At 41.0% G+C, this 27,882-nt stretch overlaps 3 protein-coding genes across 10 annotated transcripts; 1 reads left to right on the top strand and 2 right to left on the bottom strand.

Annotated features, from left to right (window-relative positions):
* Window positions 1-40: 40 nt before the first annotated feature.
* On the top strand, window positions 41-13,019 carry LOC129192351 (solute carrier family 17 member 9-like). 6 transcript variants are annotated; one of them, XM_054796308.1, is made up of 14 exons: window positions 41-154; window positions 659-793; window positions 2,636-2,833; window positions 2,911-3,050; window positions 6,224-6,323; window positions 6,433-6,557; window positions 7,094-7,193; window positions 7,276-7,372; window positions 7,466-7,553; window positions 7,647-7,681; window positions 8,838-8,953; window positions 10,514-10,569; window positions 12,177-12,206; window positions 12,306-13,019. In XM_054796308.1, the coding sequence occupies exons 2-14, from the start codon at window positions 729-731 to the stop codon at window positions 12,473-12,475; spliced, it is 1,320 nt and encodes a 439-aa protein (XP_054652283.1). In that variant the 5' UTR covers window positions 41-154; window positions 659-728; the 3' UTR covers window positions 12,476-13,019. The 6 variants fall into 6 exon arrangements, 5 of the variants coding, with proteins under 5 accessions (XP_054652283.1, XP_054652292.1, XP_054652308.1 ...); XM_054796333.1 differs by lacking the exons at window positions 41-154; window positions 659-793 and adding exons at window positions 822-2,386; window positions 2,460-2,503; XM_054796317.1 differs by lacking the exon at window positions 41-154 and having other exon boundaries at window positions 574-793.
* Window positions 13,020-16,961: 3,942 nt separating this feature from the next.
* Window positions 16,962-22,213, bottom strand: ythdf1 (YTH N6-methyladenosine RNA binding protein F1). Of its 2 annotated transcripts, none has more exons than XM_054778113.1 (6): window positions 21,884-22,213; window positions 21,535-21,562; window positions 20,881-20,975; window positions 19,035-20,660; window positions 18,581-18,625; window positions 16,962-18,384 (listed from the first exon to the last, which is right to left on the bottom strand). In XM_054778113.1, the coding sequence occupies exons 1-6, from the start codon at window positions 21,911-21,913 to the stop codon at window positions 18,325-18,327; spliced, it is 1,884 nt and encodes a 627-aa protein (XP_054634088.1). In that variant the 5' UTR covers window positions 21,914-22,213; the 3' UTR covers window positions 16,962-18,324. The 2 variants fall into 2 exon arrangements, with proteins under 2 accessions (XP_054634088.1, XP_054634097.1); XM_054778122.1 differs by having other exon boundaries at window positions 16,962-18,339.
* A 273-nt stretch (window positions 22,214-22,486) lies between these two features.
* On the bottom strand, window positions 22,487-26,203 carry nkain5 (sodium/potassium transporting ATPase interacting 5). 2 transcript variants are annotated; one of them, XM_054782649.1, is made up of 7 exons: window positions 26,026-26,203; window positions 25,364-25,501; window positions 23,586-23,666; window positions 23,076-23,273; window positions 22,939-22,999; window positions 22,768-22,841; window positions 22,487-22,659 (listed from the first exon to the last, which is right to left on the bottom strand). In XM_054782649.1, the coding sequence occupies exons 1-6, from the start codon at window positions 26,077-26,079 to the stop codon at window positions 22,786-22,788; spliced, it is 588 nt and encodes a 195-aa protein (XP_054638624.1). In that variant the 5' UTR covers window positions 26,080-26,203; the 3' UTR covers window positions 22,487-22,659; window positions 22,768-22,785. The 2 variants fall into 2 exon arrangements, with proteins under 2 accessions (XP_054638624.1, XP_054638632.1); XM_054782657.1 differs by having other exon boundaries at window positions 22,772-22,841.
* Between the last annotated feature and the right edge of the window lie 1,679 nt (window positions 26,204-27,882).

Below are 27,882 nucleotides of genomic sequence, written 5' to 3'. Positions count from 1 at the left end.
TAACGCCAAGGGGTCAAGCTGATAGCTGTGATTTTTGAACAGTAATTGTATCGGCTGGTTGGGGGGAGTGGCCTAGAGCATGGGGGCGTGGCCCAGATGGTTCATTTCTACTTTGCCCTTGAAGAAACAAGGCTGGTGGATGGACGGCTGACAGGTAATCATGATATTTTTTAACAAAATATAATTTTTAACAAAATAGTTGTAGTAAAAAGGTGGTAGCTAAGGATGTAATGTTTTTTGTAAAAGCACATCATAAATTTGGTCTTTTAAAAACAATAAATATAGATTGTAGTTGTAAAAAGAGTTTTCCTGGTTTGTGTTGTTTAAATGGCAATGTGGTAAAAAAGAGTTTACAATGTTTTGATTGTTTTAGCGCTTTACCGGTTTATATTGTTTAAATGGGAAAACTACTTGAATTTTTGAGCCAATGCCAGACACACACGCTGAGACACACCCAGATAAGGCTGGAGGACGTCTTGGGGGGCGGCAGGTAAGATGGGGGTGGTTAGGAGAGGAGGGGTATGGGATTGGGTGCTTCCCCCACCCGCAGCTGGAAGTAAACACAGTCCCGTGGGTATGATTCTTGATTTTATGATTGTTTATTTGTTTTATGACTTCCACATGTCCGCTTCCTGGTGTTTTGCTCCCTGTCACGCAGGTGTGAAACTCCTTTCATGTTTTATGGCTTCCAGATGTCCGCCGCAGGTGTGAAACCGCTTTGATGTTTTATGGATTCCAGATGTCCGTTTATGACTTCCAGATGTCCGCTTCCTGATGCTTTGATCCCTGACACGTAGGTGTGAAACTGCTTTGATCTCTGACACGTGGGTGTGAAAACGCTTTCATGTTTTATTGTTTTATTATTTTAGTATTTTATTGGCATGTCATAAAATTTTATTATTTATTTATGGGAACGTCATAAACATATCCGCTTCCTGGGGCTTTGATCTTCGTCACATAGGTGTGAAACCGCTTTGGTCTTCGTCACATAGGTGTGAAATCGCTTTGATCTCTAACACGTAGGTGTGAAAACCCTTAATGTTTTATTATTTTATTATTTTATTGGCATGTAATAAACATATCCGCTTCCTGGTGCTTTGATCTTCGTCACATAGGTGTGAAACCGCTTTGATGTTTTATTGTTTTATTATTTTATTATTTTATTATTTTATTGGCATGTCATAAACTTTTAATGCCGGGTCATAAATGAATCAAGGCAGGTCATAAATTCCTTTTTGACACAAAGGCGACTCTGTATCTCTCTCTGACACTAATAAAACAATAAAAACAATTAAAAAAACTAAACAAAACCTATAAAAACAAAGCCCAGTTTAAAGTGTTAAAAGCCAGTCCATAAAAGTAAGTATAAGGGAGCCAGACCATCCAGCGATTTAAAAACAAGGAGAATAATTTTTAAATGAACCCTGTAAGAAACAGGTAACCAGTGTAAAGAGGCCAGGATGGGGGTTATATGTTCCCGTCTTTTGGTGCCAGTTAACAGGTGGGCAGCTGCATTGTGAACCAGCTGGCGACAATGTATGGATGACTGATTCAAACCACAACAGAGGGGATTACAGTAGTCCAATGGGCAAGTATAAAATAAATGAACAACATGCTCAAAGACGTCAACGGGAACGGGAACGGGACAAAACGGGACTGAAACCACTAGAGAACAGTAGCTTTAAGACCTACAGTACATTTTGGTCCAAACGTGACAGGAGGATATCATGGTTCACTGTATCAAAGGCTGCCGTTAAGTCTAACAATAAAAGGGCGGCAGAGCCGGCAGAATCTGTACTTAAAAGAAGATCATTATAAACCCTTAAAAGAGCAGTCTCAGTGCTATGCTGTGATTTAAAACTTGATAGACATTTTTCAGAAATGTCATTTGTATTGAAGTAAGCCTGTAACTGGGAGTGTACAACTTTCTCTAACACCTTAGAAAGAAAGAGATTGGCCTAGGAGCACCGCCAGGAATTCTGGGCCCAATGTAAAAAAAAAAAAATCACTTGCGGCCAGCTGTTGTCATCACATCTCTATTTTTTGGACAGGGCCCTTGGAATTGTCCTAACTCTCCCAAACTATGTGGCGCCACTGCGCCCCTATGTGTTACTTCAGTATGCTAAATACCATCAATGGATTTGTCCTAACAAGTTTTACCAGTCGAGCTTGTTTGCCTGAGGCTGGGATTTGTCACTGCAGCGCTCTTTTCTGGGCGGAAGTGTTGTACAGCTAAACCGTAGAAACAGCAGTATACGATTTGAATGGCAGATAAACACACATTGGGAAATGGTTGGACTAACTTTGCTGCTCCACTCTTGGATCCTAAAGTTGACACAGCCAACAAAGTTTCAGATGAGGTGGGAGGCAACCAGCAGTGGCCCAGGTGAGATGAACTTCAATCAGGTTAAGCTGTCTGCCAGTTGTATGTGATTTACCGGTATGTGTTTGTTTTCAAGCTTTACAAATCAACACACCCAACTGAAGAGCGTGGACTGCATCTGTATGTTTTATCATATGAGCTAACAATGTCTTACTTACCAGAATTGCATCCTATGAACAATGGGATAGACATCAATATTCCTCCTACAGTATGTAGAGTAATAGAGTATGTCTTGTGTTGTTCAATCGATAGAGCTGTGGCTCGCAAATGGATGCCAGTGTTGTTTGTGGGGACATGCCTGCTGTACTGTGCCAGGATGACGATGCCTGTCTGTGCAGTCTCAATGGCAACCATGTTCCACTGGAGCAAGATCGATACTGGCCTTGCTTTGGGTGGATTCTTCTGGGGCTACTCTTGCACACAGATTTTAGGAGGGCATGCAAGTGACAAGTAAGTGGTTACCTACCATACATGATTCTAATAGTTTAGAGGCTCAGTTTTTGACTTTGGGATGTTCCACATTGTAGAATCGGAGGGGAGCGAGTCCTGTTCTTCTCAGCAGCATCATGGGCCATGATCACAGCTGCTACACCCTTTCTGGCCTACCTAGGCACTCACACCTTGGCTCTAATGACCATGGCAAGAGTCCTCATGGGACTAGTACAAGGTGATAATGCGGCAGGCTCTGATCTTAAAAAGTGTGTGTGTCTTTCTCTCATTCTTCCTGCATAAGAATTCAAGTTCATTGATGTGTTTCTATTCATTCCTTCAGCTCTTCTCAAACTTAGGGTCGGGGTGCAGTATGGCTCTGTTGTTGCTTCACTGATTGTCCGTGGCAAAATGGTATAAGCAGTTTTATATCAAACATTTATAAAGCCAATAATAAGTGTCCAAGCGCAGAACCATGAGGAATATCATAACTTAACGTGCTCATGACACCAAAAAATGTTTGAAAAAACAAGAACAAAATAAAAGAGCATGATAAAACGTTTTTGTAATACTGCTGTCATCCGCCAGTAAACAACTATAAAATATGAGTGAAATGAAGCTGTTATTTTCAATTTTAAAAAAGTGACTTTATTTACTGCCACCTTGGCACGCTTTTTCACAGTCAAATGTCTTCTGGGTTTTTGACTTTTGTCAAGTGCTTGTGTTTTATCGGTTTAATGGTAGGAACACTCTCCGCTAATACATATTCAGTCGCAAACTTTGCTTTATCTGAGACGCAGTGTCAAAACAATTGTCCTCAAAATGTGTCGAAATGCCAGGCATCTGATGCGGCGAATGGCGTCTTTTGGAAATGTGAACTAGCTTACTCCGTCTTCTCGAGTCTCCGAGCAAAAACTTTCCAGGTGAGTGGGGATAATCGAAAAAAATATATAACAAAAATAATAAAATTTATAAAGAAACAGAACTTCAAGCAAAACGGCACCACAACAATATAGAGTCCATGGGCACTTCCGGGTGAGAGGGTTCTTGGCAAAACGTTCTTCCTTCTTCTCCAATCTCCTTCCAGAGTCTTTTTGCAGTGACGAAAAGTGTAAAAAACATTAAATATTGTAGCATCTGAGCACACATATGACAGGAAATACCGTATGTCTTTCTTTTAAGATACTGTACACCTGGTGGTGCAACCTGGACACATCTTCAGTGATGTACCTGGGGACATGGGGTGTTTTGGGTTTTACATCAGACACCCTCACCCAGGTGAACCAGGCCCCGACTTGTGTCCAGGTAGTGCACTGCGCCACACAGCCCCACTCCTCAACCGGAGCCACCATGATGCCTCTTCAGCAGCTTCCATTATGTTTTTCATGGCCCTTTGCCTGTGTAGCCCACACATTCCTAGAAGTCCCAGGCCTGCAAACCCCCCTCAAGCCACTTCACTGGGTTTGTAAGGAGCCCTCCACCCGTTCCTCTGACAGTAAGAAACCAATTCAGCACACTTGGTATTCTTCCTCTCCAGAGCTTTCTTCATTCAATCTTCTCAGGGGACAGTTAGCTCCAGTAGCACCACCTGCTTGCTTGCCCTGGACATCAAGACCATGTCTGGCCTGAGTGTTGTTACTGCAATGCTGTCCGGGAATCTCAATTGTTTCCCAAGGTCCAACAGTAGTCTCCAGCATGCCACCCTGTGTGGTCTTCTTTGGGGGCTGGGCCTTCTCGCCTGGTTGAACAAAGGTGATGGTACACTTGGAGGGGTGTTTGCGCTTGGTGATGTTAATTCCAGTGCAGATGGTGTCTGCTACACCTCGCAGCACTTGGTCATGGCGCCAACAATACCGACCCTCTCCCAAGGGTTTAGAGCAGCAGTCCACCAAGCCCCAGGTGAACAGGTTGGTAGAAACTTGTTATGGCTCCATCTTCCAAAGTTCTGGCCAGGTGATCTTATGGCCAGCCGCATACTCACACTTGGTCCAAGCCCCCTGTTTGGACACACCCACCATTCTGCTGAAGCGAGCTTCCTTCACTTCAGCACATACCTCCTCCTGGATCAGCTTCCTCTTCTCTCATCTACTGGCTTTATTGTAGGTTTTATATTGCTACCCAGCCCGGCCCGCCCAGTACCCATTGTGCCCACCAGGATGCTGTGTCGCAACCTTGCCTCCGCCCATTCCACAGCTTTGTGGACGCACCACTTTCGTCCTGTTCTGACCTCCACACCTGCTGAAGAGACCTTTGGGTCAGTGGAATCTCTGTAGAGCGGGACATCTCTGGCTTGGGTAACCTTGGAGTCCTCTGCCAGACTGCTGAACGGAAGCTGCAGCTTGGTGTTATGCTTGTAGAGTGCAATGCTGCTTAAGCTTTGTGGCAGGCCCAACCACTTACATACGAAATGGCTAATCTTCCTTTCAAAGCCCTCCACAGTCGTCATCGGGACTTCATAGATTATCAGTGGCAAAGAGGAGATGAGGCAGGATGCCATGCTGGTATATCCAGGCCTTAAACTTTCCAGAGAGACCAGACTTGTAAACAGCCAAGAGCAATTATAATAATTAGTTCAATGTTATTTTTAACGGCGAAAATAACAACATTAACATGTGTTTTGGTGTCATGAGCACTTTAAAGGCACTGTTTGCAACAGATACTGTACGTGGCTGCCTAGAGAGTACTAACTTCGACCATGCTGCAAGCATTAAATCCCACCAGGATTTACTAAAAAGTGGGGATTCTACCCAAAGGATTGCCAAAGGATCGCCTTGTAGTTTAATAACTGTCATTGTGCACCACAAAAGAGTGAAAACATTCTTGTTTGGGTTGTGCCTCTCTCTATCTTAGAGGATAAATGTTTTGGATCCTGCACAATCGCCTCAGACGCCGTATCTAGTTTTCAGCAAGAACTGATGAAGCCTGCTTGGATGAGAAGTGAAACATTTTCTAAGGCGACCTGAAGGGTCCAGTTGCGATTGATTCATTGCCCTGAGAACACAATGACCTGGATGAATGACAATATTCATAGGCACTTTCTAATGTATAATAAGCAATAATTAAGTTGTCAATCCACAGACAGCTGCACTTGAAATGATACAACCCCCATTATGAATTCCATTTTCAATATGTACAAACTTACAATAAAACTCCAGTAAAAAATTCTTGATGAAAAGGGATTTACTGTAATGTTAGCTGTGTTGAACTATTTAAATGTTTTGTTTTGTTAGTATATCACTAACTTCTGCAAGTTTATAACTTGTGCAAATAAATAGAATTTTAAATGAGGGTTGAGTAATTTTGAGTCCTACTGCACATGCAGTAGATGCTGTTAAATAAATCTAAATTAGAAATCTAAATCTAAATTAAGTGAACTAAATCGTTTTTTGTTTGTCCAAAATGGTTCTGTAGGTGTATTTTTTCCATCTTTGGCCAGTCTGATTGCACAGCGTGCAGCAGAAGGAGAAAAAGGCTTTTTAATGAGCATCATGCAGAGTGGGAGCTCTTTTGGGTATGCCGCACACACACACACACACACACACACACACACACACACACACACAAATCATAACTTGAGTGCAAAATGTATTTTTTGTGACACATTTGAATTGTTCTTTCAGAATATTGATTGCAGGTGGACTGGGCTCGCTAATGTTGGACTGGTACAACTGGGAAAGTACATTCTATGCTGTCGGTTTTTTGTCTGGACTCTGGGCACTCATTGTTTGGCAGTGTTTACTAAAAGGTGCAGCATGTACGACTTCTGTGGAACGAATAGCGTAGCTCTGAATGGTGATCTGGTTATGAATGCTAAATAGGCCGCACAGAATGCTTTTCCTTGAATTTACAGTTTTTAGCCATGTCTGCAGTTATTTCCATCACTTTGATGAAGATTAAAGCATAATAACTATTGAATGATTCTTGTGAAATTAAGGACAGCTAACATATATATCGGTGATTAATCTCAATCATTTTGGTGTCTAATAGTTGCAGCATAACCATGAGTCACATGGCCTGTCCTCCACAAAATACAGTTAGGCCCAGGAGTACTTGGACAGTGTCAAAATCATCAAAAACCTCTGCCACCGTCCAAGTACTTCTAACTGTAAGTCAATTACTTTGTTGTCCCTATTATTCAGCAGTGATTCTCAGGAGTTCAACTCAAGCTAAACCCAAGTGATTAACATGTTAAAGTAATGTATAAATGACAGCTATTGTTGTTTTACAAAGTGAAACTTATTTTGGCGCTATAGTAAAATGTTTGCTGTGTGATCCATGCAGGTCAACCTTACCCGATGCAGAGGGAAAGACGAAATGACTCCCAATCAAAGAGTTTTTCAATATCTTATTTGCTGCATCTCCTGAGGAAGCCATGTGTCTGGTACCGCTTTTTACTTTTATTTATGCATTTATTTTTCAGTATTAACAAAACCTCTCTGTCTCCACCCTGTCCGCTTTCTAAGGGCCATGGTTTTTGCTCACCTGTGCACATGTGGCACTTCCTACGTTTTACTTTCATGGATGCCAACATACTTCAGTGAAGAATATCCACATGCTACGGTATTTTTTTTCTCCTTGCAATTTCTCCTCTACATGGCTTCAACTCTATTGTGCAACACTGCTCATTTGTGAATGGCGTGTCTATTGTTGCAGACATGGGTGTACAATGTGTTTCCTTGGCTGGCATCCATTCCAGCAGCTCTTTGGGGAGGATATGTTTCGGATTCACTCATCAGCCAAGGTTATTCTCGTCATCACAGTTAATGACATTATAGATCATATTTTATTTACTTTTAATAAATGAAATTTAAAAATGTACATTTTTCCCATGAAGGATACAGTGTCGTGTTTGTGAGAAAGACAATGCAGGTAAATATGATGACCTTTTTCACACACACTCTGTCTTAGAGGTGATGGTTGAAATCCAAACGTCTACAAATGCAGTATGTGTGTTAAGTGAAAGAAAAGTCATGTGCATGAGGTGACGACATATTCCAACCCATTATCTTATTTTTACAATGTCCAATGTTTATCTTCATCAAAAAGGAAGATTTTAGGTCTGCACAAAAAAATGGGAGGGAATCTAGAAGATGTTCCCGAGGAGAGGAGCGTGACAGCTGAAAATTCTGCCCACCGTTCTTACAGTGGTACCTCGGGTTTTGTCATTAATTTGTTCCAAAAAGGTCAGATTATAACCGAAACATACAAAAATGTAGGCAATTTTTTCCATAGGACAGGAGTGTCCAAAGTACGGCGCGGGGGCCATTTTTTGCCCGCAGCTTGTTTTTATCAGCCCGTGGCAGATGGCAGAAATTAAACGAAACAACAACAGCAAAAATGGTTATTGGGGGAAAAAAGCAAAAGATGAAACGTTGATAGTAATAATTAATCAAAAATAATACACTTTGTCATCAATAATAACAAAGCTGACTTTAAATACATATAAAAATCTTTTTTGTCTTTTTACAAAATAAAAAATACCAAAATGGCCCCGCATCCTTTGACTTTTCTATAAGGCCTCGTTGTAAAAAGTTTGGACACCCCTACCATAGGAAATAATGTAAATCCGGTGAATTCGGTCAAGACACCCACGAATATTAGGAAAAATACATATAGAGAATAATTATAGTTTTACATGCAGAAATAATGTGAAATAATTAGAAATGACAAATGAACTGGATGAAGGAACATCTGACATCACTCGTTGAGCACTACAAGCTATATCGACACCATGGTGCCTAGGACTGAAAAAATATGAACTCTTCTCTAAGTTCAAGTCAGTACGCGAGCAGCAGCATTGTGAACAAAGTCGTGAGTCGTTTGAGACTTCCTGGAAGGAGAGCTACAGTAATCCAGCAAAGAGGCAGGGAATTTCCCATTTTTGTGATGAGTAAGTATACTGTACATCTTCTGAATGTGAGTGCTAGAGGCCTTATCAGAGTGTACTCCTTATCGTACTACTGGATTTAAGGCAATAATAGTTTTATGCCGCTGTTGCTCTTTTAACACATCTCCCCTTCCTCAGTTCATTGCCATGGGTGCATCTGGTGTTTTTGTCATTCCGCTGACTGGAAAGGTCTCATTTCCCATGGCAGTGATCTTGATTTCTGCTGCTATGGTTTCACTCTCCTTAACCAGCAGGTATGTGCTTGCCTCATCATATGATTAAAACACAGTAGAGTTAACATAACCTTGAAGTAATGTTGGAATGTTGGAGATATTGTAAAGACAGCACTGAATATCATAAGTTATATATTAATACGAGGGTTGGGCATCGTTTGAACTTGAGCGATTCAGATTCCGATTCTTCGTTTTGATTCCAGATCCTAACGATTATTGATTCCGATTGTTTTCGGGGTTGTAAAAGTTTACATGGTTTAAATGAGGGCGTAACCAAAGTTCTTGGAGGAAATGTCTGAATGTCTCCATGATTTTTTTTAATTATATGAAATTTTGGTCACACTTTACAATAAGGCACACAAAAATACAGTAGTTACTGAGGAACTAATGAGAAACTAATGAGGAACTAATGAGTTCAGTAGTTACTGAGGAACTTAGCCGCATATATTTAGAGTGGTTACTGAGGAACTAATGAAGAACTAATGGGGAACTAATGAGTACAGTAGTTACTGAGGAACTTAGCCGCATATATTTAGAGTGGTTACTGAGGAACTAATGAAGAACTAATGGGGAACTAATGAGTACAGTAGTTACTGAGGAACTTAGCCGCATATATTTAGAGTGGTTACTGAGGAACTAATGAAGAACTAATGGGGAACTAATGAGTACAGTAGTTACTGAGGAACTTAGCCGCATATATTTAGAGTGGTTACTGAGGAACTAATGAAGAACTAATGAGAAACTAATGAGTACAGTAGTTACTGAGGAACTTAGCCGCACACATTTAGAGTAGTTACTGAGGAACTAATGAAGAACTAAATGAGTAGTGATTAGAGTTAGGGTTAGGTAGGTTCGTTCCTCAATAACTGCTGTAATTTTGTGTACTTTACTGTAAAGTGTTACCCAACTTTTTATGAATTACTTTCCTATAAATTTCTCACAGGGCTATTTTCAACCAGTACATAAATATCAAACCACTGAACTTGAACATAAATGTTGTGAAGTCAGTATCCATCCATCCATCCATTTTCTTCCATTTTCCAAAAAATCAGACCTCACAAATGGCTCGGCGTTATATTTGTATCCCGCCGTGTCCCTGCGCACTCTCGCCTCTCCATTCGTGTGCATGTGATGAAGATGCTCGCTTCTTCATCCGCGATGGAGCGCCGCGGCCATCTTGTTTACGTGTGTTCCACAGCGGAAGAAGATGCGAGCGTCTTCATCACATGCACACGAATGGACAGGTGACAGTGCGCAGGGACAGCCTTCTGCTGTGAAAGGCAGACGTGTGTCCCATTACACCACCAGGGTAAAAGCTGATAGCAGGGACAAATTAAAATTATTTTTTTTCATATTAAATACATAACAGGTATACAAATACCATATTTCTTACAATAATAATTGAAAATATATGTGGTTTTGTATACTTTTTACCATAACCTTATAACTATAGAAAAATGGATTGTTGCTTACAGGAATAAAAAAAAGAATTGGTCTTTGGTTCAATTTCGTTTTGTTCTTGAGTGAAAACATTGAAATGCAGTCACATTGTAACTAACGTTTCCTATGAATGTGTTTCAGTGGTGCGTCTGTGAACGTGCAGGATCTCACCCCATCGTGTGCTGGTGCTCTCTTTGGTGAGTGTGTACCAGGTGGTTTGTGTGGGGAATTCTGCCAAGCGAGTTTTAGTGGCTTAGCGAACTGTGTTGAGTGGAAAGCCAGACTTGCCTGTGCAGCGAAGGTAGCTCTCTTTTAAAGCAGCTGTATCACCATGGTAACCTTTGCTAAACTCATAACCTGGTCCCAACCAGGTTATGTCTAGGCTTTCAGCTTAAAATTGCCGGTGAAATTGCCGCTGTTTCACTGTTTAACTAATCCGAAGATGTTTGTAAGTCCAACAAAAGGTAATATTACCAATGATATAGGTACTACATGTACGTGTATACATGCGTATGTATGTAAATATGAGTTTGGATGCAGTAGTAATATTAAACGAGGATAATTAATGAAAAAAACAATAATAAAAGTGATATAATAATACGTAATGATAAATGTTATTGACTTTTGAAGAAGAGTGGCCGAGCATACGTCGTTGTGGTGGAGGAGGAGGACTTATTGAAAAAAGGACAAATCGTCATCGTCGTTAGACTCTTCTAAAAGAGGTAGTGTTCTGTGGGTGGTGTAGAATTAAGCAGGCCTATTAACTCTTCATAACCTTTAATCACACGCTCTGTCCTGGTTGTATTATACAGCTAACAATGTAGCTTTCTCTCTCCTCTTCCTGTTCTCGACCTGTTGGTCCCAATAGCAGTGTCACAGTGCCCTCTACTGGTCAAGCATGTAACCGTATACTGTAAATATGGAGTTACTATAAGGCAAAATACATGAAAATATAGACCAGTTAGCTTGTGTTCGTATCTCCGAATGTTCGCAAGTCGGATGTTCATAAGTTGGGGACCTAGTGTATATGTCTCAACAGTCCTTGCGTGAGTACTCAGCCCGCCGTAAGAAGGAAAAAATTGTCACAAATTAAAAAGGTCGCCACAACACTCAAAACTGCCATCAAGTGGTCACAACGAGATAAAGCATTTGAAAACAATATTTACTCTATTTCAAAATGAATAAAGACAGCTGTTGCTCGAATTTATTTATTTTCTCAATAGATAAGTGTTAATATGTCAAAGTTGAGCGTTGATAAATGAAGACTAGTAGGGTATAGTTAGTGTAATAATCAGTGTTAACTTGCGCATTCACACGCTGCAAGCTGGCATGCCCGCGGTCCTCCCTCACTCTATTGGCGGCAACAGTGTTGCTTTCAGTATAATCGTTAATCGGGAACTCCTCATAACGGTCCATAATAATTACTTGCCCATGTTGTGTAAAATACACTGGCTGGGATCTCTTCACTTTTCAGCGGAAGTGGAATAATGTGACGCCAAACGCCCCTTTTTATATGAAAGCGCCCTTAGCAAAGTGAGTTGTTAACCACCGTCATGGAACCAATGAAGTCTAATTGTGGATTTTAGGTTCTGTTGAGTTGCATCTTCAGCACAAACCCTGTTTTTTTTTAGCCACTTTCGCAGAACACCCCTGTAATGTAGTTGTGTGCAAGTTTAGTATTGCATTGATTTAACAAATCTGCTCTTCAGAATTGAAGCAAACAGTGTGCAGGTGGTTACAATATATTTAGCTTTACTAAATATTATAAGCTGTGTTAATTATTGATTCTCTTGTTCTGCATTAGGTTTTATGAATATGCTGGGTGCCTTCATGGGTATGTATCAACAGCATTGTTAAGCATCAAATGTGTGTATTCCCACCATGGAGAGTGTAAACATGTAAAGTAAGTGTCATTGAAATGTGCGCTGCACAGGTGTGGTGATGGTCTCACTAACGGGATACCTGATTGAAGTCACCCAATCATGGGCTGCAGTTTTCTCCCTCATCACGGCTGTCCATGCCGTAGGTCTCGGAGTCTTCCTCTACTTTGGAGACGCTCAACGTGTCGACCTAGGACATCCCAAGACATTCACTCAGATGTGACCCAAACCAACAATTCCAACTATGACGCTTACAGCTGTAAAAAAAAAGAAAAAGAAAAAAAAGGACACTTTCAAATACTGAAAAGTATTAGTTGTAATAGTATAGTTGGTTGTATTAGTTAGTAGTTGTATAGTTGGTAATATTACAAACAAGTGTGCCTGGTGTTTACGAGCCAACAGATCTCCAGACTGGTGTTTGCTGTTGCCCGTTTGCAAAATGGAAGCGGCATTAATGATAACACTTGTAATGATAACATACAAGTGCAGCATTAACCTCTGTGTGTTATAAACTAGATCAGCTGTGCAGCACAATCCGAAAGATCATCTGAGGAAAAGTGAGCGATCGAAACCTGAGTGCAATTTGCCTTCAAGACGGACTTTCATCTCACATAAAACTGCTTTTCTAAAAGTCTTCCTTACAGATATTTCTATTGTTGATGTTCTTGCACTGTTTTGCTGTTTTGTTGTGAAACATACTAAGCACTTATTTGACTCATTAAAATGTATTTCTATGTGTTGTGATAAATATTAACTTGATCAACAAACTCTCACTTGTATTTTTGTGTTTTCTTAAGGGTTTGGTTGTATGAAACTACACTGTTGTCACCTTAAAGTTCACATTTTGAAACAATTAAACAACAAAGTAACAGCCTGAAATATAATTGAAATCATTTTGGTTATTTCTAAGGAGGGGCCGCATGGTGGCCTAACAGTCAGGAATAGAACGAAATAGAATAAGACCCAGGTGAGGTACTTAAAATACTTAAGAAATGCAAAATAAAATAAAACGCACATTTACAAGGAAACCATGTATATTTAAACAGACATACAAAAAATTGAGGGTTTGAATCTCTGTTGGACATCTTTGTGTGGGGTTTGCATGTTCTCTCCATGGGTGTGTGGGTTTTCTCTGGGTACTCCGGCTTCCTCACACGTTAAATTGATTGGAGGCTCTAAATTGTCCATCCATCCATTTTCTATACCGCTTCTTCCTCATTAGGGTCGCGGGGGCATGCTGGAGCCTATCCCAGCTGACTTCGGGCAACAGGCGGGGTACACCCTGGACTGGTCGCCAGCCAATCGCAGGGCACATATAGACAAACAACCATTCACACTCACATTCATACCTATGGGCAATTTAGAGTCGCCAATTAACCTCACCTGCATGTTTTTGGAATGTGGGAGGAAGCCGGAGTGCCCGGAGAAAACCCACGCGCACACGGGGAGAACATGCAAACTCCACACAGAAATGCCCAAGGGAGAATCGAACCCAGGTCTTCCCGATCTCCAAGCTGTTACTGTGTTGGCCGACGTGCTAACCACTAGACCACCGTCTAAATTGTCAATATGTGTAAATGTGACCATGAATGGTTGTTTGTCTATATGTGTCCTATGACTGACTGGTGACTAGTCCAGGGTGTACCCCGCATCCCACCCAAAATCAGCTGGCATACCCTTCAGCTCACCCGTTACACTAATGATGACAAGCGGCATAGAAAATAGATAATTATTTCCAAGAAAATATCTTCCCGCATACAATAATAAAGACACAATTCCCTGTCAGTAATATTATGCTATAGTGACCACAAACTGTACGATTCCACTCCAAATTATTCATTGTAAATGGCATTTTCAAGCATTTCCTTTTCTTTCATCACTGTATAAGCCAGGGGTATCCAAAGTGAGGCCCGTGCTGTTTTTTTATTGGCTCTTGGCACGTTCCAAAAATACAATTGACCAGGAAAACTTAAAAAACACAGTACAAATGGAAAAAAGAGCAGCAATTTCACAAGAATAAAAAACAAATATTAAGAGAGTAATGATATTAAGAGAAAAAAAATAGCATAAAGTTGAAAAGTTAAAAGGGGAAAAAAGTATTAATATGAGAAGCAAACAAAAAAACACTACAGTTGCTGTTTTAGGAAAATTAGGTTGGGTAAAAGTTGGGTAAAAGAATGCGGCAATAATAAAGTCAAAATATTACGAGAATAAATATATAATATTGCAAGAAAAAATGTACGAAAAGAAAGCTGAAATATTTGTAGCAATGAAACACAGCAAAAATGGAAAAACTAGCAAAAAAGCGCAACGGAAGGGGAAAAAGTTCATAGTAATAATACGCTTGTCGCAGATAACACAAAGCTGAGATTCAGGCTGTTTTGTTTTTAAATATAAAAACGTCTTTTCATATCCATGGGTTGGTTTAGAAAATGTAAAAGTGGCCCCCGCATCCTTTGATTTTCCAAGATAGAGGCCCTCACTGGAAAAAGTTTGGGTACCCTTGGTTTAAGCTACTGATCTTTTGTTACACAGTCTCTATTTTTTTCTCTCTGTTGTTTAACTTGTCAAATTTAAACACAGGGATTGAACCAACTATCATCCATCCATCCGTCCATCCATTTTTTATGCTGCTTATCCTCACTAGGGTTGCGGGGGTATGCTGGAGCCTAGCCCAGCTGACTTTGGGTGAGAGGCGGGGGCCGCCAGCCAATCGCAGTGAACCAACTAACAGTAATTGCTGACACATGGAGAAGGGGTTGAATTAAATAAGATGCTTTTTGGACATGTTGAACTATACAAATGCAACACGTGATGTAAATAGCTCAACGGATCTAGTACAGAATAGTACAGTCACTTTTTTTTTAAAATTAAACTGGGCGTCTATTGAAAGTTTGCACATTTTGAAAATATATTTAATTTACAACGGGGGTTAAATATTTTCAACAACCCCACCGTATATTTCTCTACCTCTATCTATTGCTAGGATGAAGCTCCATTGGAAGAGGAGGATGAAGAGGAGGAGGAAGGAGAAGTCAGTTGCACGTCGTTCCACTTTCAGCACCGCGGTCAGCGCATCACGATGGGCGTGCAGGACGCTAACATGACGTCATGACGTCATTCTGGACACCGGGACATGGCCGCAGAACGCCACTCAGGACATCATTTGATTAATTGCAAAACAATGTGTGAGTAACTATATTTGCCTGGACATATATTATGTGTCATGGCTAAACAAAAAAAAAAAAAAGGCGAGAGGACTAGAGAGGAACGCGTGGGCCTGCTAATTGGTGCTCCGCTAATGGATCACAGATGTCATGAAATGAGAGGTGTTTCACGGAACAGACAGAACGTTGCCTTCGTGTTATGTGTTGACATTGTAAAATGTGTAAAATGTAACTGATGGAGGAACGCAGGCTTGATGTGCACGTAATGGTGAAAAGGCACAGCGTGTGTCAGTTGACGCCGCTCTTTGTGTTCACAGTGGACCTTGATTACACATCCAAACGGTTAAGGCACGCGGTGAATGTCAAGAGAGGAATCAGCGTGCAGCATGGAACGACACACATGGATGCCGCATTCGATAAAAATATGGGGGTGGGGGAATATGGAGACACAAATACTGGGAAACCTGGTCATCACACCATTACAGGACGTTTACAACAGGGGTGTCCAAATGCGGCTCGGGGGCCACTGAATAGCCCTACCTCGTTTTTTATTGGGCATATGCTCAGCATAAAATTAAAGACGACATCAGAACATTATGATGACATTTAGGGCCACGCTGGAAAGAGCAAAAATGGCTGCGAAAAAAAAGTTATTAGCTTAGCATGGCATGCATGTGTTGATGCAGTGGAAGGTTTATGCCACAGCTGGCGTAAATAATGGCAGCGTGGCTGAACAGTTTTGCAAGCTGTTACCAAGTTTTTTGGGTTGTTATGTGAAAAGGGACTATTTAGTTGTTTCAGTTTAACTGTCAAATAAATAATGACATTGTTTTAAACAAGTTTTTGAAAGAGTTTTCTGTGTAGTTGCAACACCCCTGATCTATAAGACATGCAGAATTTTCTTCACTTCGCTCCTCTATTTCAACCCAAAGATGCATATCATCAGTTCTTCCACACCACACCAAATTTATCCACGTGTGTCTTTTTGGACCTTGCTTGTCTTTTTGAAGTCATGCTAGAAAGGAAAAGGGCCTGCCATGAAATGTTCTGACAAAGTTGGAGGAATGCAACTGTCCAAACCAGCTTGGTAAAATAAAGAATAAGTCTGAACACTTTTGTAAATGTAGTGTCTATGATATCAACATACCTGCATGGGCATCCCTCAATTAATGTTAGTTTGTAGTATTTGTAGAAATATGTAGTAAATGCTATACCAATAATGCTGACACAAAACATCATTATAGATACTGAGCTCTGCATCAAATGAATTTCTCTTGGAGATTAATGAAGTGTCTATCTTGTCTTATCTTATCAAGGGATATGTTTTTAATAAACATGATAGCTGAAGATGTGTGATTCCACCACAAACAAAACCAATGAACTGAATAGCTATGCCACAATTTATGTATTACTAGTATGGCATGTTCAAGTGCTGTATGAATACATTTTCGATAAAGACCAAAAATGTAAATTTCAGAGGTTGGCCGACAACTAAATCAAGAAAAAAACGTGAGCTGTAGTTGACAATAAACAAAGGCACAATAACAGGTAAGTACTGTATATCTTTAATAATGAATATGATCAAATCTAAGAACGTGATAGTGACCTCTGATACAATGATATTTAATTCAGGGGTGACATTAAACTTTTTTTGCATAACTTTTTCTATAATCCAATACTGTTATATAGCTCTGGTTGCACCGCAGTCATACTCCCTCTCTTTACTGTCACACTCATTCAAACACACACACACAAAGACAGAATACAGCAAGTTATTAAAAAAACAAAAACATCACAAACATATAGCATATAGGCTAGTCTCTGGGTGTCCATACACTAAGAATAAATCAGTTAAGTATAATGCTACAGTTAAATGTTTGAGGCGTTTGCAGTTAGAAATGCCAGTACATTAAAGCTTATATTATCTGATGGTGCATGTGGGAGGGTCACAGCAATGGAAATGACGCCATCATCAAATACTAGTATGTTAATAAAGAACAAAACCAAGTGACAAAGTTTTAAAAGCATTACATGCTACATCAGATTTGGACAAGACGAGAACAAATGAGAGAAGAAAAAAAAGCAGCTGACTGAAAGCAAATTTAGTACAGATAAAAAGCCAAACATTATATTTGTTAGCAGAGGGACCATAATCAGATACACAAATTCCCTGAAACTGTCTGAAACTATGTGAAAAGAAACATTAAGGCTCTGCGGTGGAGAGAAAGAACGAAAGAAAAAATAGAGACTGACAAGCTTTCTCCACCATGACGCTCTAGTTTAAATTAGTGTCATCATTCAGTCAAATCTTTTTCGGGCGCTTAAAAAAAAACAAACAAACAAAAAAAAAAAAGTCTGAACCTTTTGCACATTTTGTCTGCAGGCAGACTTGCACACATTCCTAAAATGGACATGACAAAATGTTCTGTGGTAATATTAAACACACGTGGCCACACACAAATAGCAGACATTTGTTCACTCGCAAGATTCACCAACACAAGCACTTCACATTTCTCCGACACACAAACCACAATGTGAACAGTCACTGAATATCAGCAGCATGTTGTCATGAGATCTTAAAAATAGACGTGCAGGTTTATGTCAATTTTTTATGTTCCGGGGCAGCAATAAGGCTTTTAAGAAAAAAAAAACAACAACAAACAAACAAACAAAAAAAAAGTATGTATGTAATTCTAAAGAGACTTCGTCCCTTCACATTTCCTAAAGACGGGGAGCAGTGAGTGACGTGGTTAAGACCGGCCAGAGTCGACAAAATTAAATAGAAAAAATATTAGTCTTCAATATTCTTCATGTCCATGTGTCTTCTTTTTGTTAAATCTAAATACATTTCATTGTATTCATCCCAGCAGGACCTGCAATTGAGCTTCCACAAGGCGTCGCATGTTTACTTCTGACGATCCTGCGTGGAGAGCGAAGAAAACAAGCTTTGGATGCAGTGATACTCCTGCATGGCAGACACGTGCATAATAATAATAGTATTATACAGCACTTTTCAAAGTAATCAAAGATGCATTAACACTGTGGTAAACGGATGCAAAAAAAAATAAATGCTGGCATGCAGGCACTTTGACAGGAATTATATGTAAAAGAATTGACACGTCATTTTCATTTCAGGAAAAAGTACTTCCTTTGCTTTTTACCTGATCGAGTCGGGGTCGGTTCTGTATTGTGGCAGGTTCATAGCTCTGGAAAACAAAGCATAGCCTTATTAAAATACCAAATCATACTGCATAGTTAGGTTTCACATAAATATTCCGTTAACCATCAAGGAAATTATATAATTTTATGCAGATTATTAAAAAAAACTAAGATGTCTCTTGTCAATTTATAGTTATAGCCCTAACTTTGTGTCATGATTATTAGCGTCACCTTTGCTCTTTTTTTTTAAAATCAATGTACAAGTTTCAACTCAAATATTAATGCTGAAGATAAAATGATGTATTCGTGTGTGCCTCTGAAGGCTGCTTTTGCTATGATGTAACACAAACATGCTAACTACACATTTCAAAATAACATGTTTTCTGTTCAAATGAAAGATACTCATGGAAGTATATTTTAACATTGTAATTCATATGTGCCAAACGTAAAACTGACCTTTTTGACCACCTCTTCCTCCTCCTGCTTCTTCTCATAGTGAGAAAAGTCATCAAAGATGGAGGTGGTGTGTTTGTACTGGGCGATGATCTTGAGCACCTGCTTGGCCTTCTCCAGAGGAACCTCTTGAGTGTCCCGCGAGTTGGTGACTGGCTTGTTGTCGTTGTTCTCCAAGCGGATGTGGCGCAGCTGGCTGTTAGGCACGTCCTTAACAAATAACCAGTTCACATCAAACTTGCCCTTCCACTTGTCCTGCGCCCAAACACCAGCACTGGTGCCATAGTCCACGGGCGAGCGCATTTCCGCCACACCGCAGAAATGGCCGCTGCCGTTGACGCTGAACAACAAGTAAACGGGACCTTTGGAGTTCATGGCCCTGAAGGCAGAGTCCAGACGTTTGTTCCCGTGCTCCGTGCTACACCAGATGGAGTACTTGATGGAGCGGTGGATGTCATCTTCAGAGTAGCTCTTGATGATGAACACTCGGCCATTTTTCAGGTTCCAGTCAAACTCCTTGGGGTTGTAACTGTGGGCTGCTCGCAGCTTCTCCAGGACGGGATGGGACTCGCAGCCCGGCTCTAGTCCCAAGCAGACGCCTCCTCCACCCCCGTTACCGATACCACCGCCACTTGAGGAGCCGCTACTGTCCAAGCTTCCGCCACCGTAACACAAGTTGCGATTGCGAGGGGCTACCCAGCGGGTCTGAGGTGCTGGAGCGGAGTTGTGGTTCTGGTAGGACTGGAGGGGAGGAGGCGGAGGAGCCTGCATGGTCATCTGCTGCACAAGAGACTGGGCCGACTGGAGCGACTGCTGAAGAGGAGGCAAGAGGCTGGCAGGGTGTGAGTGAAGCTGCTGCGCCTGGTGCTGTTGGTGGTGGTGCAAAGGGGGAGCCATCTTTGTGGCGATCACTTTATTATCCCACGTGTCAATGTCCATGTTGTGTTTGATGGGTGGTGGGGGCAGAGGTCCACCACCTATGGGCGTGCCAAGCTTGTTCTTGGTCTTTTGCTGTTGTAGCTTTGCGGGCTTACTAGCGATAGCAGCCCACGATGCCGGCTTCGGAGGTGGCATTCCTACTGGAGTTCCCCCGTTGCCCGTGGCAACAGCGACACTAGCGCCACCACCGATCACCGAGCCAGCAGCTTTCACACCCGAGCTGCCTGCTGTCACATCCCCGCCTATTTTAAGGCTCAGCATGCCCTGCTCTAGGTTGTTCATACCTGGAGCCTTGCTGAGGGTGTCGCTATGGAAACCGGTCTGACCATCCGGGACTAAGGTGCCTCCTAATGAGCTTGGTGGGTAGCTGTAACTCCCCCCATAGGCTGAGCTTTGAGTCTGCTGGCCCTGAGAACCACTGGTACCCCAGGCGGAGAAGGCCGGGTTCTCTGGGAAAAAGTTAAACCTGTGTGGATAAATGCTGCTGCTGAGCCCCCCTGGCTGCCCAAACACTGTGTCATGCATGAAGTGGTGGTCTCCATTGCTGAGGGGTGCATAGGGTGTCAGGTAGGGTATAGGTGGGTCACCACCTGTAGACCACGGAGCCTCACTGAGGGGGTAAGGAAATCCAATGGAGGGGGCGTAGTAGCTGGACAGGTATGGGTCTGTCATGGACTGATAGCTGTTATTCTACAAACAATAACAAAACCATTTGTTAGGAGCAAAAATACAATGATTTTGACTTTTCGGCTGTGTTCACACTTGACAAGTTTGGGTTGCTCTGATAGTGTGGTTTGTTTGATCAAGCGTGAACGCAATCAGACTCTGGGGTGTTTCAGATTTGTTTTAGTACCAGATTACAAGTGTAAACACAGCCTTGATGTCCTAAAACCCAATACAAGCTGCCCACCTGATTGGACTGTCCAGTGAGATAAGGCTCAAAGTCGTTGTCGTGGACCGCATCCTTCTGGTGCAGGGAGCCGTTCTGCACTGAAACGGGAAAAGCTGCAATAGAATAGAAATTTGTCACAGAAAGCTCGGCAGTCAAACACTGATCCAGTGTGCCGCTGATGGCGTGTACATCATGTGTTCATTACTCTGATGGGCAATAATCCAATTATGTACAATGCAAGTAAATTACAATCCATTCATTAATTTTCTATTAGGGTCGCAGGTGAGTTGGAGCCTATCCCAGCTGACTTTTGGTGAGAGGCGGGGTACACCCTGGACACCAGTCAGGACGCATATAAATATATACAAACATTCACAGTCACATTCATACACGCGCACACACACCTATGAAAAATTTTGAGTGCCCAATGAACCAAACATGAATGTTTTTGGGATGTGGGAGAAAGCCAGAGTACCCAGAGAAAACCCACTTAAGCAAAGGAAGATCACGCAAACTCCAGTCAACATCATGTAATTGGTAATTCAATTGACTTGTACAAACACTTGCTGATAAATGGATTAATTATGGATCAAATAGGAATGGAGTGTCAGGTGGTATGTTTATAGTACAATTACTCAGTTGGGTGAAGAATGTACTTCATGTACTTCTTACCTTTGCTGGCATCCTGTCCTTTCGATATCTGAGTAGAGGGGTGCATGGAAAGGAGATAAAAGCTTACATGGGTCATGAATGGCACTCAAAGCATCACACATTATCTTCGCTGCACTAGCAACATGATCATATTTCCACATCTAAATGCTGCATTGAAAAAAATGCTATTGGTGTGGTTGCTATTGCAACAATGCACCTAGTGAGGACTGGAGCCCCGTAGGCCTTGATTACAAGCATTTTTTTTCTAGCTAACCCAGGCTTTCAGTTAGCAAATTAGCTGGCCTCAGTGGAAATGCACGTCGATTCCTTGGAGAAATGAAAATGAAAGGCGTTTATTGTTGCTGCTTACCTGCGGGTCAATGCTGGCCGCGGACATCATCGATCCTCCAGGTGTTGTTTGTAGCCCTGTGACAAGACGTTCAGTGTGTAGGCTTCACAAACTCCGCTTTGTGAAGATGCTAGCAGCTAGAGAGGATGTTACTTTGCTAAAACAGTTAGCCGCAGCAGCTATCCGGTGTCTCCAGCAGGAGCGGGCGCTTGGCTTGTTGTGTCCCTGCCGACGCTGCACCACGTCCTGTCAATATGAAGCCAGCGGGGGTTCGAACCCTCACTGTTGCATTTAATATTCGAGCTGCCTTGGTTGTCCTGCTAACTTAACCCGACTGCAGCTTCAACCGGGTCTGTTAGCCGGAAGTGACGTAGCTTACGTACAATACGCGTCTTCGGCAACCTAGCAGCAGCGCACCCATGCTAGCAATACTATTTACTGTAAAATCATATTATATTTGCAGGTTGAATACTTCTTAAGCACTAACTAAAACTAAACTGAAATTCCCACTCCCCCTTTGTGTGTTATAAATATGTATGTCATACATACGAACATGTGCGGAATGTGGAAATCTTATTGGATGGTTGAGCAAAACTTTGACAAACACATATGCAACTCTTTATTTACATATTTCAAGTATACACAGATTGACACACACATATTTACATGATATTGATTCTTTTTGCATCACTGGAGTTTAATATCCTTGACGTGTAAGATTTAAGTAAGGACAAACTGCTGAAGAAATTTCATCACAAGGGATGTGGCCTTTATCAACTAGGTTCCTTATTTATCATCTGAAAAACAAATAAATATATGCTGCACATGACAGATTGCATATGACATACAGTAGATTATTATGTAGATTATGTATTACAGTAGATTGATTGGGAAAAGCCACTTACATACCACAGCTGTTTAGACTAGTGGAAGAAGTGTGGAGGTTTGGATGGGCTGTGATACTCATTAATGGTATCAACTAAAATACATCAGGAAAGAAATGCATTAAACACAATGCAAAAGAAAATATTAATCCGTATTTTTGTGCACAAGCAAATGATTAGTAGCATACTTACAGGTGTCCACTTCATTGGAGAAAAGACTGACCACATAGCAGGCATAAACAAATGCTGGAAGCTGTGAAGATTGACAACAACGCAGTTGTTAAAAAAAACATCTTGATATGCACACAAGACACAAAGAGCTCTCTCACTGATATGAAGAGCTGGGTGATGCCGTGCAGGACTTCTATGTACTGGTACTCCAGCCAGCAGCTCAGTACGGTGGTCAGCTGTGGGTTTCCAGGGTTCTGCCAGTCAGTGGACGGAAGAAGCTCACTCTGACAGTTTGGACCGTTTTCCTTCCACCAGGAGCGATGCGGTGACAGTCTGAGGGAGAGAATGTCGCTCTCCTGCAGTGACAAAACCAGCAGAACATATGTCTCCTGAAGCTTAGTAATTGTTCTAATACTGTGCAGTAGTCAACAATGTTTTATAGCAATGTCCCACTACTGCTACTCATCTTTGCTTTGTTACTGAAAAAAATAATCCAACTCATTATTAGTGCAAAATGGAGACTGCATCAGCATATTCTTTTAACTGGGAATAGAAACAAACTCTGCATGCATGTTAATACACATCAACTGCTTTATAGTGTGTTTCCATGTAAAGAGAGGTTTAGCACTGACAGCACTCTTTAATTAAGAGCTAATCATTAGGCTCACCTTGGAAAGCCCTCCCAGGTCCAAGTAGAGACAGCAAACAAAGACATTCCAGCTGAGCCATAACAGCATCCACAGCAGGTACTGTTCACACAAAAAAAGAGAGAAACTAAAGATGATTTCCTGAGTGGTAAAGTTTTGGTACAGCAGATACTTAGCCTACAGTAAAGTTTTATATCGAGGCAGGAATAGCACACACAAAAAAACAAAAAACACACAATTGACATTCTTACACTTTGTTAATTGTATGGACTGGCTAAAAAAAGACAAAGTATGAACCAGTTGCAAACCTAATGGATTTGTTACCTTTGTAGAACCATATTCTAGCTGTAGCTTCTGTATGCTAAGCTAAGCTGAAGTGGTAAACCCATGGCTAGTTGACTATACCTGCAGTATGTTGTTATTTACCTCATTTACTGCAGTGATTCTCAACTGGTGGATCAGGACCCAAAAACTTATATTAAATATTTACAATAAAGCAGACGTCTAGTTTATTTTTTGAAAAAAAAAATCATAACCATGGGGGCAGTGATATAAAAATTCTGTGGTATGTGTGCAATTTCTTTATTTTTATACAAGCCGCTATCATGTTCCTCCTCAGATTCTTTAATAATGTGCTCTGAAATGTAATTAGAGTGTGTACATTTATGACGTAGGCGATTGGTCACAACTTAAAGCGATGGTTCAGATTTTTTGACATGAAGTTGTATGACATACTGTACCCCTCAGCAGTGTAGTCCAGCAACGGTGACTTACCCCCCACTTCGTCCTGTGAGCCGAGTTCTGGTTGGTTTTGTTGTGGAGGAAAGTAGTTCCGGCTAGTTGCTGGGGTCTCTTAAGTTAAGTGTTTTCCTTCTCTAAACAATATGCGTTCAAAAGAGTAATACTTTTGCATCACAAAACCGTTGCCCACAAAAAAATCAGACCTGTCAATCACTGCGCACTGCCGCTTGTCCATTGTTGTGCATGTGTTCGACCAGAACTCGGCTCGTGGGACAATGTGGGGGAAAAGTCACTGTTGATGCGCTACACTGCTGATGGGGATGGGGAAACTATCCCTTTAAAGGTGCTGTCTGCATTGGTTAGGTACTGTTGCGTGGGGGGTGCGCTAACTTTCGAATGTGCTGCAATTATTGTCTTCTTGCACCGCCATTGCAGGACACACCCCATGTAACACACATGCAGGCTCATTAGTTATGGTTGTTGTCAGCTAATAATAGTAATTTGGCAAAGTTTAGCTTCTAATGTTAGCTTTGATTGAATGAATAGCCTATCATAACTACACAATGGCTCCAAATTGTCACTGGCTTCCCTGAGACTTACGTGTATGTGTTATGGACCAGTCAAAGGTTTGGACAGACTTCCTAATACTATTCAATGAGAAAACTTTTCACCGGTAGTGTACATGTACGACAGCATTGTGTGAAAGCCATGAACGCTATCATTTTGTTCAGCCCAAACTAAATTTTTTATGATGTTTAACTTCAAATTGTGACAAATATAGACATTTTTTTGTTCAATTGGTTCATTCAAACCACTATTGGAAACATATGCTAGCCAGTGGTGTTCTTATATTTTTGGGGGTTGAAAAAGTGTGATTTGGAGCCAAAGAGGGACAGCACCTTTCATGGTCATGGGAAAATGTGGGTGCCAGGTTGTCACCAGATGAGAACCTTTTGATCTACTGTATTCTCCACATCCATGCCAGAGTCTGTGCAAATACAATATTTAATATGTCAGCGTCAACTATTACGAGCATAAAAGCCAACGCAATCCTTCACCAGAATAACATAGCGTGGTCTGTACTGTATGGCACCAAATAGGCCCAGGATGACCACGATGATGTGGATGAAGTTTATCATGATGGGAGCCCACTGGAACCCAAGGAAGTCAAAGACCTGTCTCTCCAGTGTAGTGATCTGTAGGAATAAAACAAGATTGTCTCAACACAGACACCAGGGACAAAGCACCGGTTCTTTGGGGGAAGTGTCCCAGCCTGCCATGAATGGAGGGGGGCAGGGTGGGAAACACAGAGGCAGAGCCAATGCTCTTCATTGTGGTGGACGCAGAGGTGGGCACTCACATAACATGCCTCTGTGTAGGTTTGCTCGAGCCGCAATTATTTAATCAATTTGATATTATTTTGTAAATTAGCTGGTTGGGAACACTGAATTTCTTTTGTACAGCTCTCCAAATTGAGGAAAAAAGGTTTTCTAAAATTTAAATATTCACATATCTAGGTTGGAAAACTGTCAGAATGTCAAGACTTCAAATTGCAGCATGTCCTATAGCAATATATTAAATACAATACTGATAAGTAGAATGTATGCTAATAAAATACAGTGCATAAAAACTACTTTGGTTCCAAATAAACGTAATGGTGCTGTGTAAACAGATGTGTGAGTGTGTGTGTGTGTATGAGAGGAGAAACTGATCATCTTACCAGCTGCAGGCAGCACAGGAGGACCAGCATGCATCGTGCCGAGCAGCAGCCCATGATGATTCCACTCTCAAATGATGCCAAAAACAACAGCCAAGATTCCTTTTTAAATATGCTCAAACAGGAGAAGCCACCCTAAAGATGCAGCAGTGCACACACGCACCTCACCTCATTGCAACAACACTAGGTCTGGAAACTAGGGGGAGGGTTATATGGGGGGTGGTTAGTGCCACACAGCGGCGTAAAAAGAAAGGGTGGGAGGGGGACTGAAGGACAAGATTACATCAAAACATACAGATTGACAGCAACACAGTTTTGGTAGGTTATAAATATTCACCAGATGAAAAACAGCTAATGCGTCATATACAGAAAACTACCTGATTTTATATGTAAAAGATTAAATGTACTTAAATGTACAAAAAAAAGAGCACCAATCAAATCTAGTGTGTGTGATTTTTATCATACGGTTATAAATGGAATATTTTTGTAGTGAGAGCACAGAAAACCTGTGTATGACCTTCTAAATACGGTTATTAACATTATTAGAGTCCTCTAGACATGAAATAGCACCCATGTCGCCACTTTTACACTTGTATTATCCAATATAGTAGACATAATAAGTGTAATAAATAAGTAACTTAAGACTTATTGTGCTTGTGTGTGTTGCTATTAATGTGTTCCCTAGGGGAGTTGAGTGGTGGGCAGACAGGAAGTGACGTCCGTTCAGAGTTGAGTTTTAGCTTGGCATGAGTTACTGCAGCGACAGGAGCCCTTGTTTTTATTAGGGATTATTGTGCCTGTGGTGAGATCATTCAAAGCTGCAATAAAAGCCTGTTGTTCTGGTGATAAAGGCTGGCGCTTGTTTGTCTCACCAAACATTACAGTAACATTACTGACACCTAGTGACCAGTGTAAAATACGATACATGAGGGGTGTCACGACACCCCCAAATCACACGATGAGACAATACACGAGATTAGGTCCACTAGAACGAGACGAGACGAGATTTTAACATTGCTTTTAAGAAAATGAAAGTACAATGAAAGTACTTTAATTTATTATTGCGATGCTGATTTTTTCCTGACCAAGAAATGTCACCACGTTTTAATCTCGCAAGATCTTGTGTCACAAGATCTCAAAAATGTGACACCCCTTCTACATATCATCCACAGCATCTTTGAATGCGTCTTCTGAATGTCTTATATTTGTAGTTTAGTTTGTCTAGCCATTTTTATGCTTGAAAATGCTACATGTAGGCAAAAACTACATCAAATTTGCTTCAATGTGCATATATTTTGACTAATAATAGGCCGTATTCAACCATGAACCATCATGATTTAGTAATTAATATATTTCTGAAAAAACATGATAGAGTGAAGCCGCAAAATTCAAACCGCGAAGTGGCAAGGGACGACCCTATATGCATACACACACACACACACACACTATTTAATGCCTATATTTCACCTGGAATTATTTGTGTGATTTTAGTTCATAAAATCTGCTGTATGTAACAACACTTTAAACATCTGGAGGTTTCTTTGCATTAGTGAATATAAAAGAATTGAATGTCCTTATTGTCATTCTAACTAATCTGCTAAGGCGCTGAAAAATACAATAAAATGATATCACATGATAATTAAAAAACTCACACAGTAATGAATGATAGAATGATAAACATGCTGTGACGGACCACCTCAACAAATAATTGAATTTTACAGGTGTTTACTGAATAACACACAGAGAATGTACATAAATGGAAGATGCGGGTTTTACAATATATGAAGTATAAACTATAAAAGACTGAGTACGTGAACGTCCCTTGCTTACTTCCCTGATGACCTCCGCGACATGTATTGC

Source organism: Dunckerocampus dactyliophorus, chromosome 1, assembly GCF_027744805.1.
Source record: "Dunckerocampus dactyliophorus isolate RoL2022-P2 chromosome 1, RoL_Ddac_1.1, whole genome shotgun sequence".
Taxonomy (NCBI): Eukaryota; Metazoa; Chordata; class Actinopteri; order Syngnathiformes; family Syngnathidae; genus Dunckerocampus; species Dunckerocampus dactyliophorus.
The sequence above is the reverse complement of the archived record's forward strand: the minus strand, read 5'-3'. Positions and strand labels throughout refer to the sequence as shown.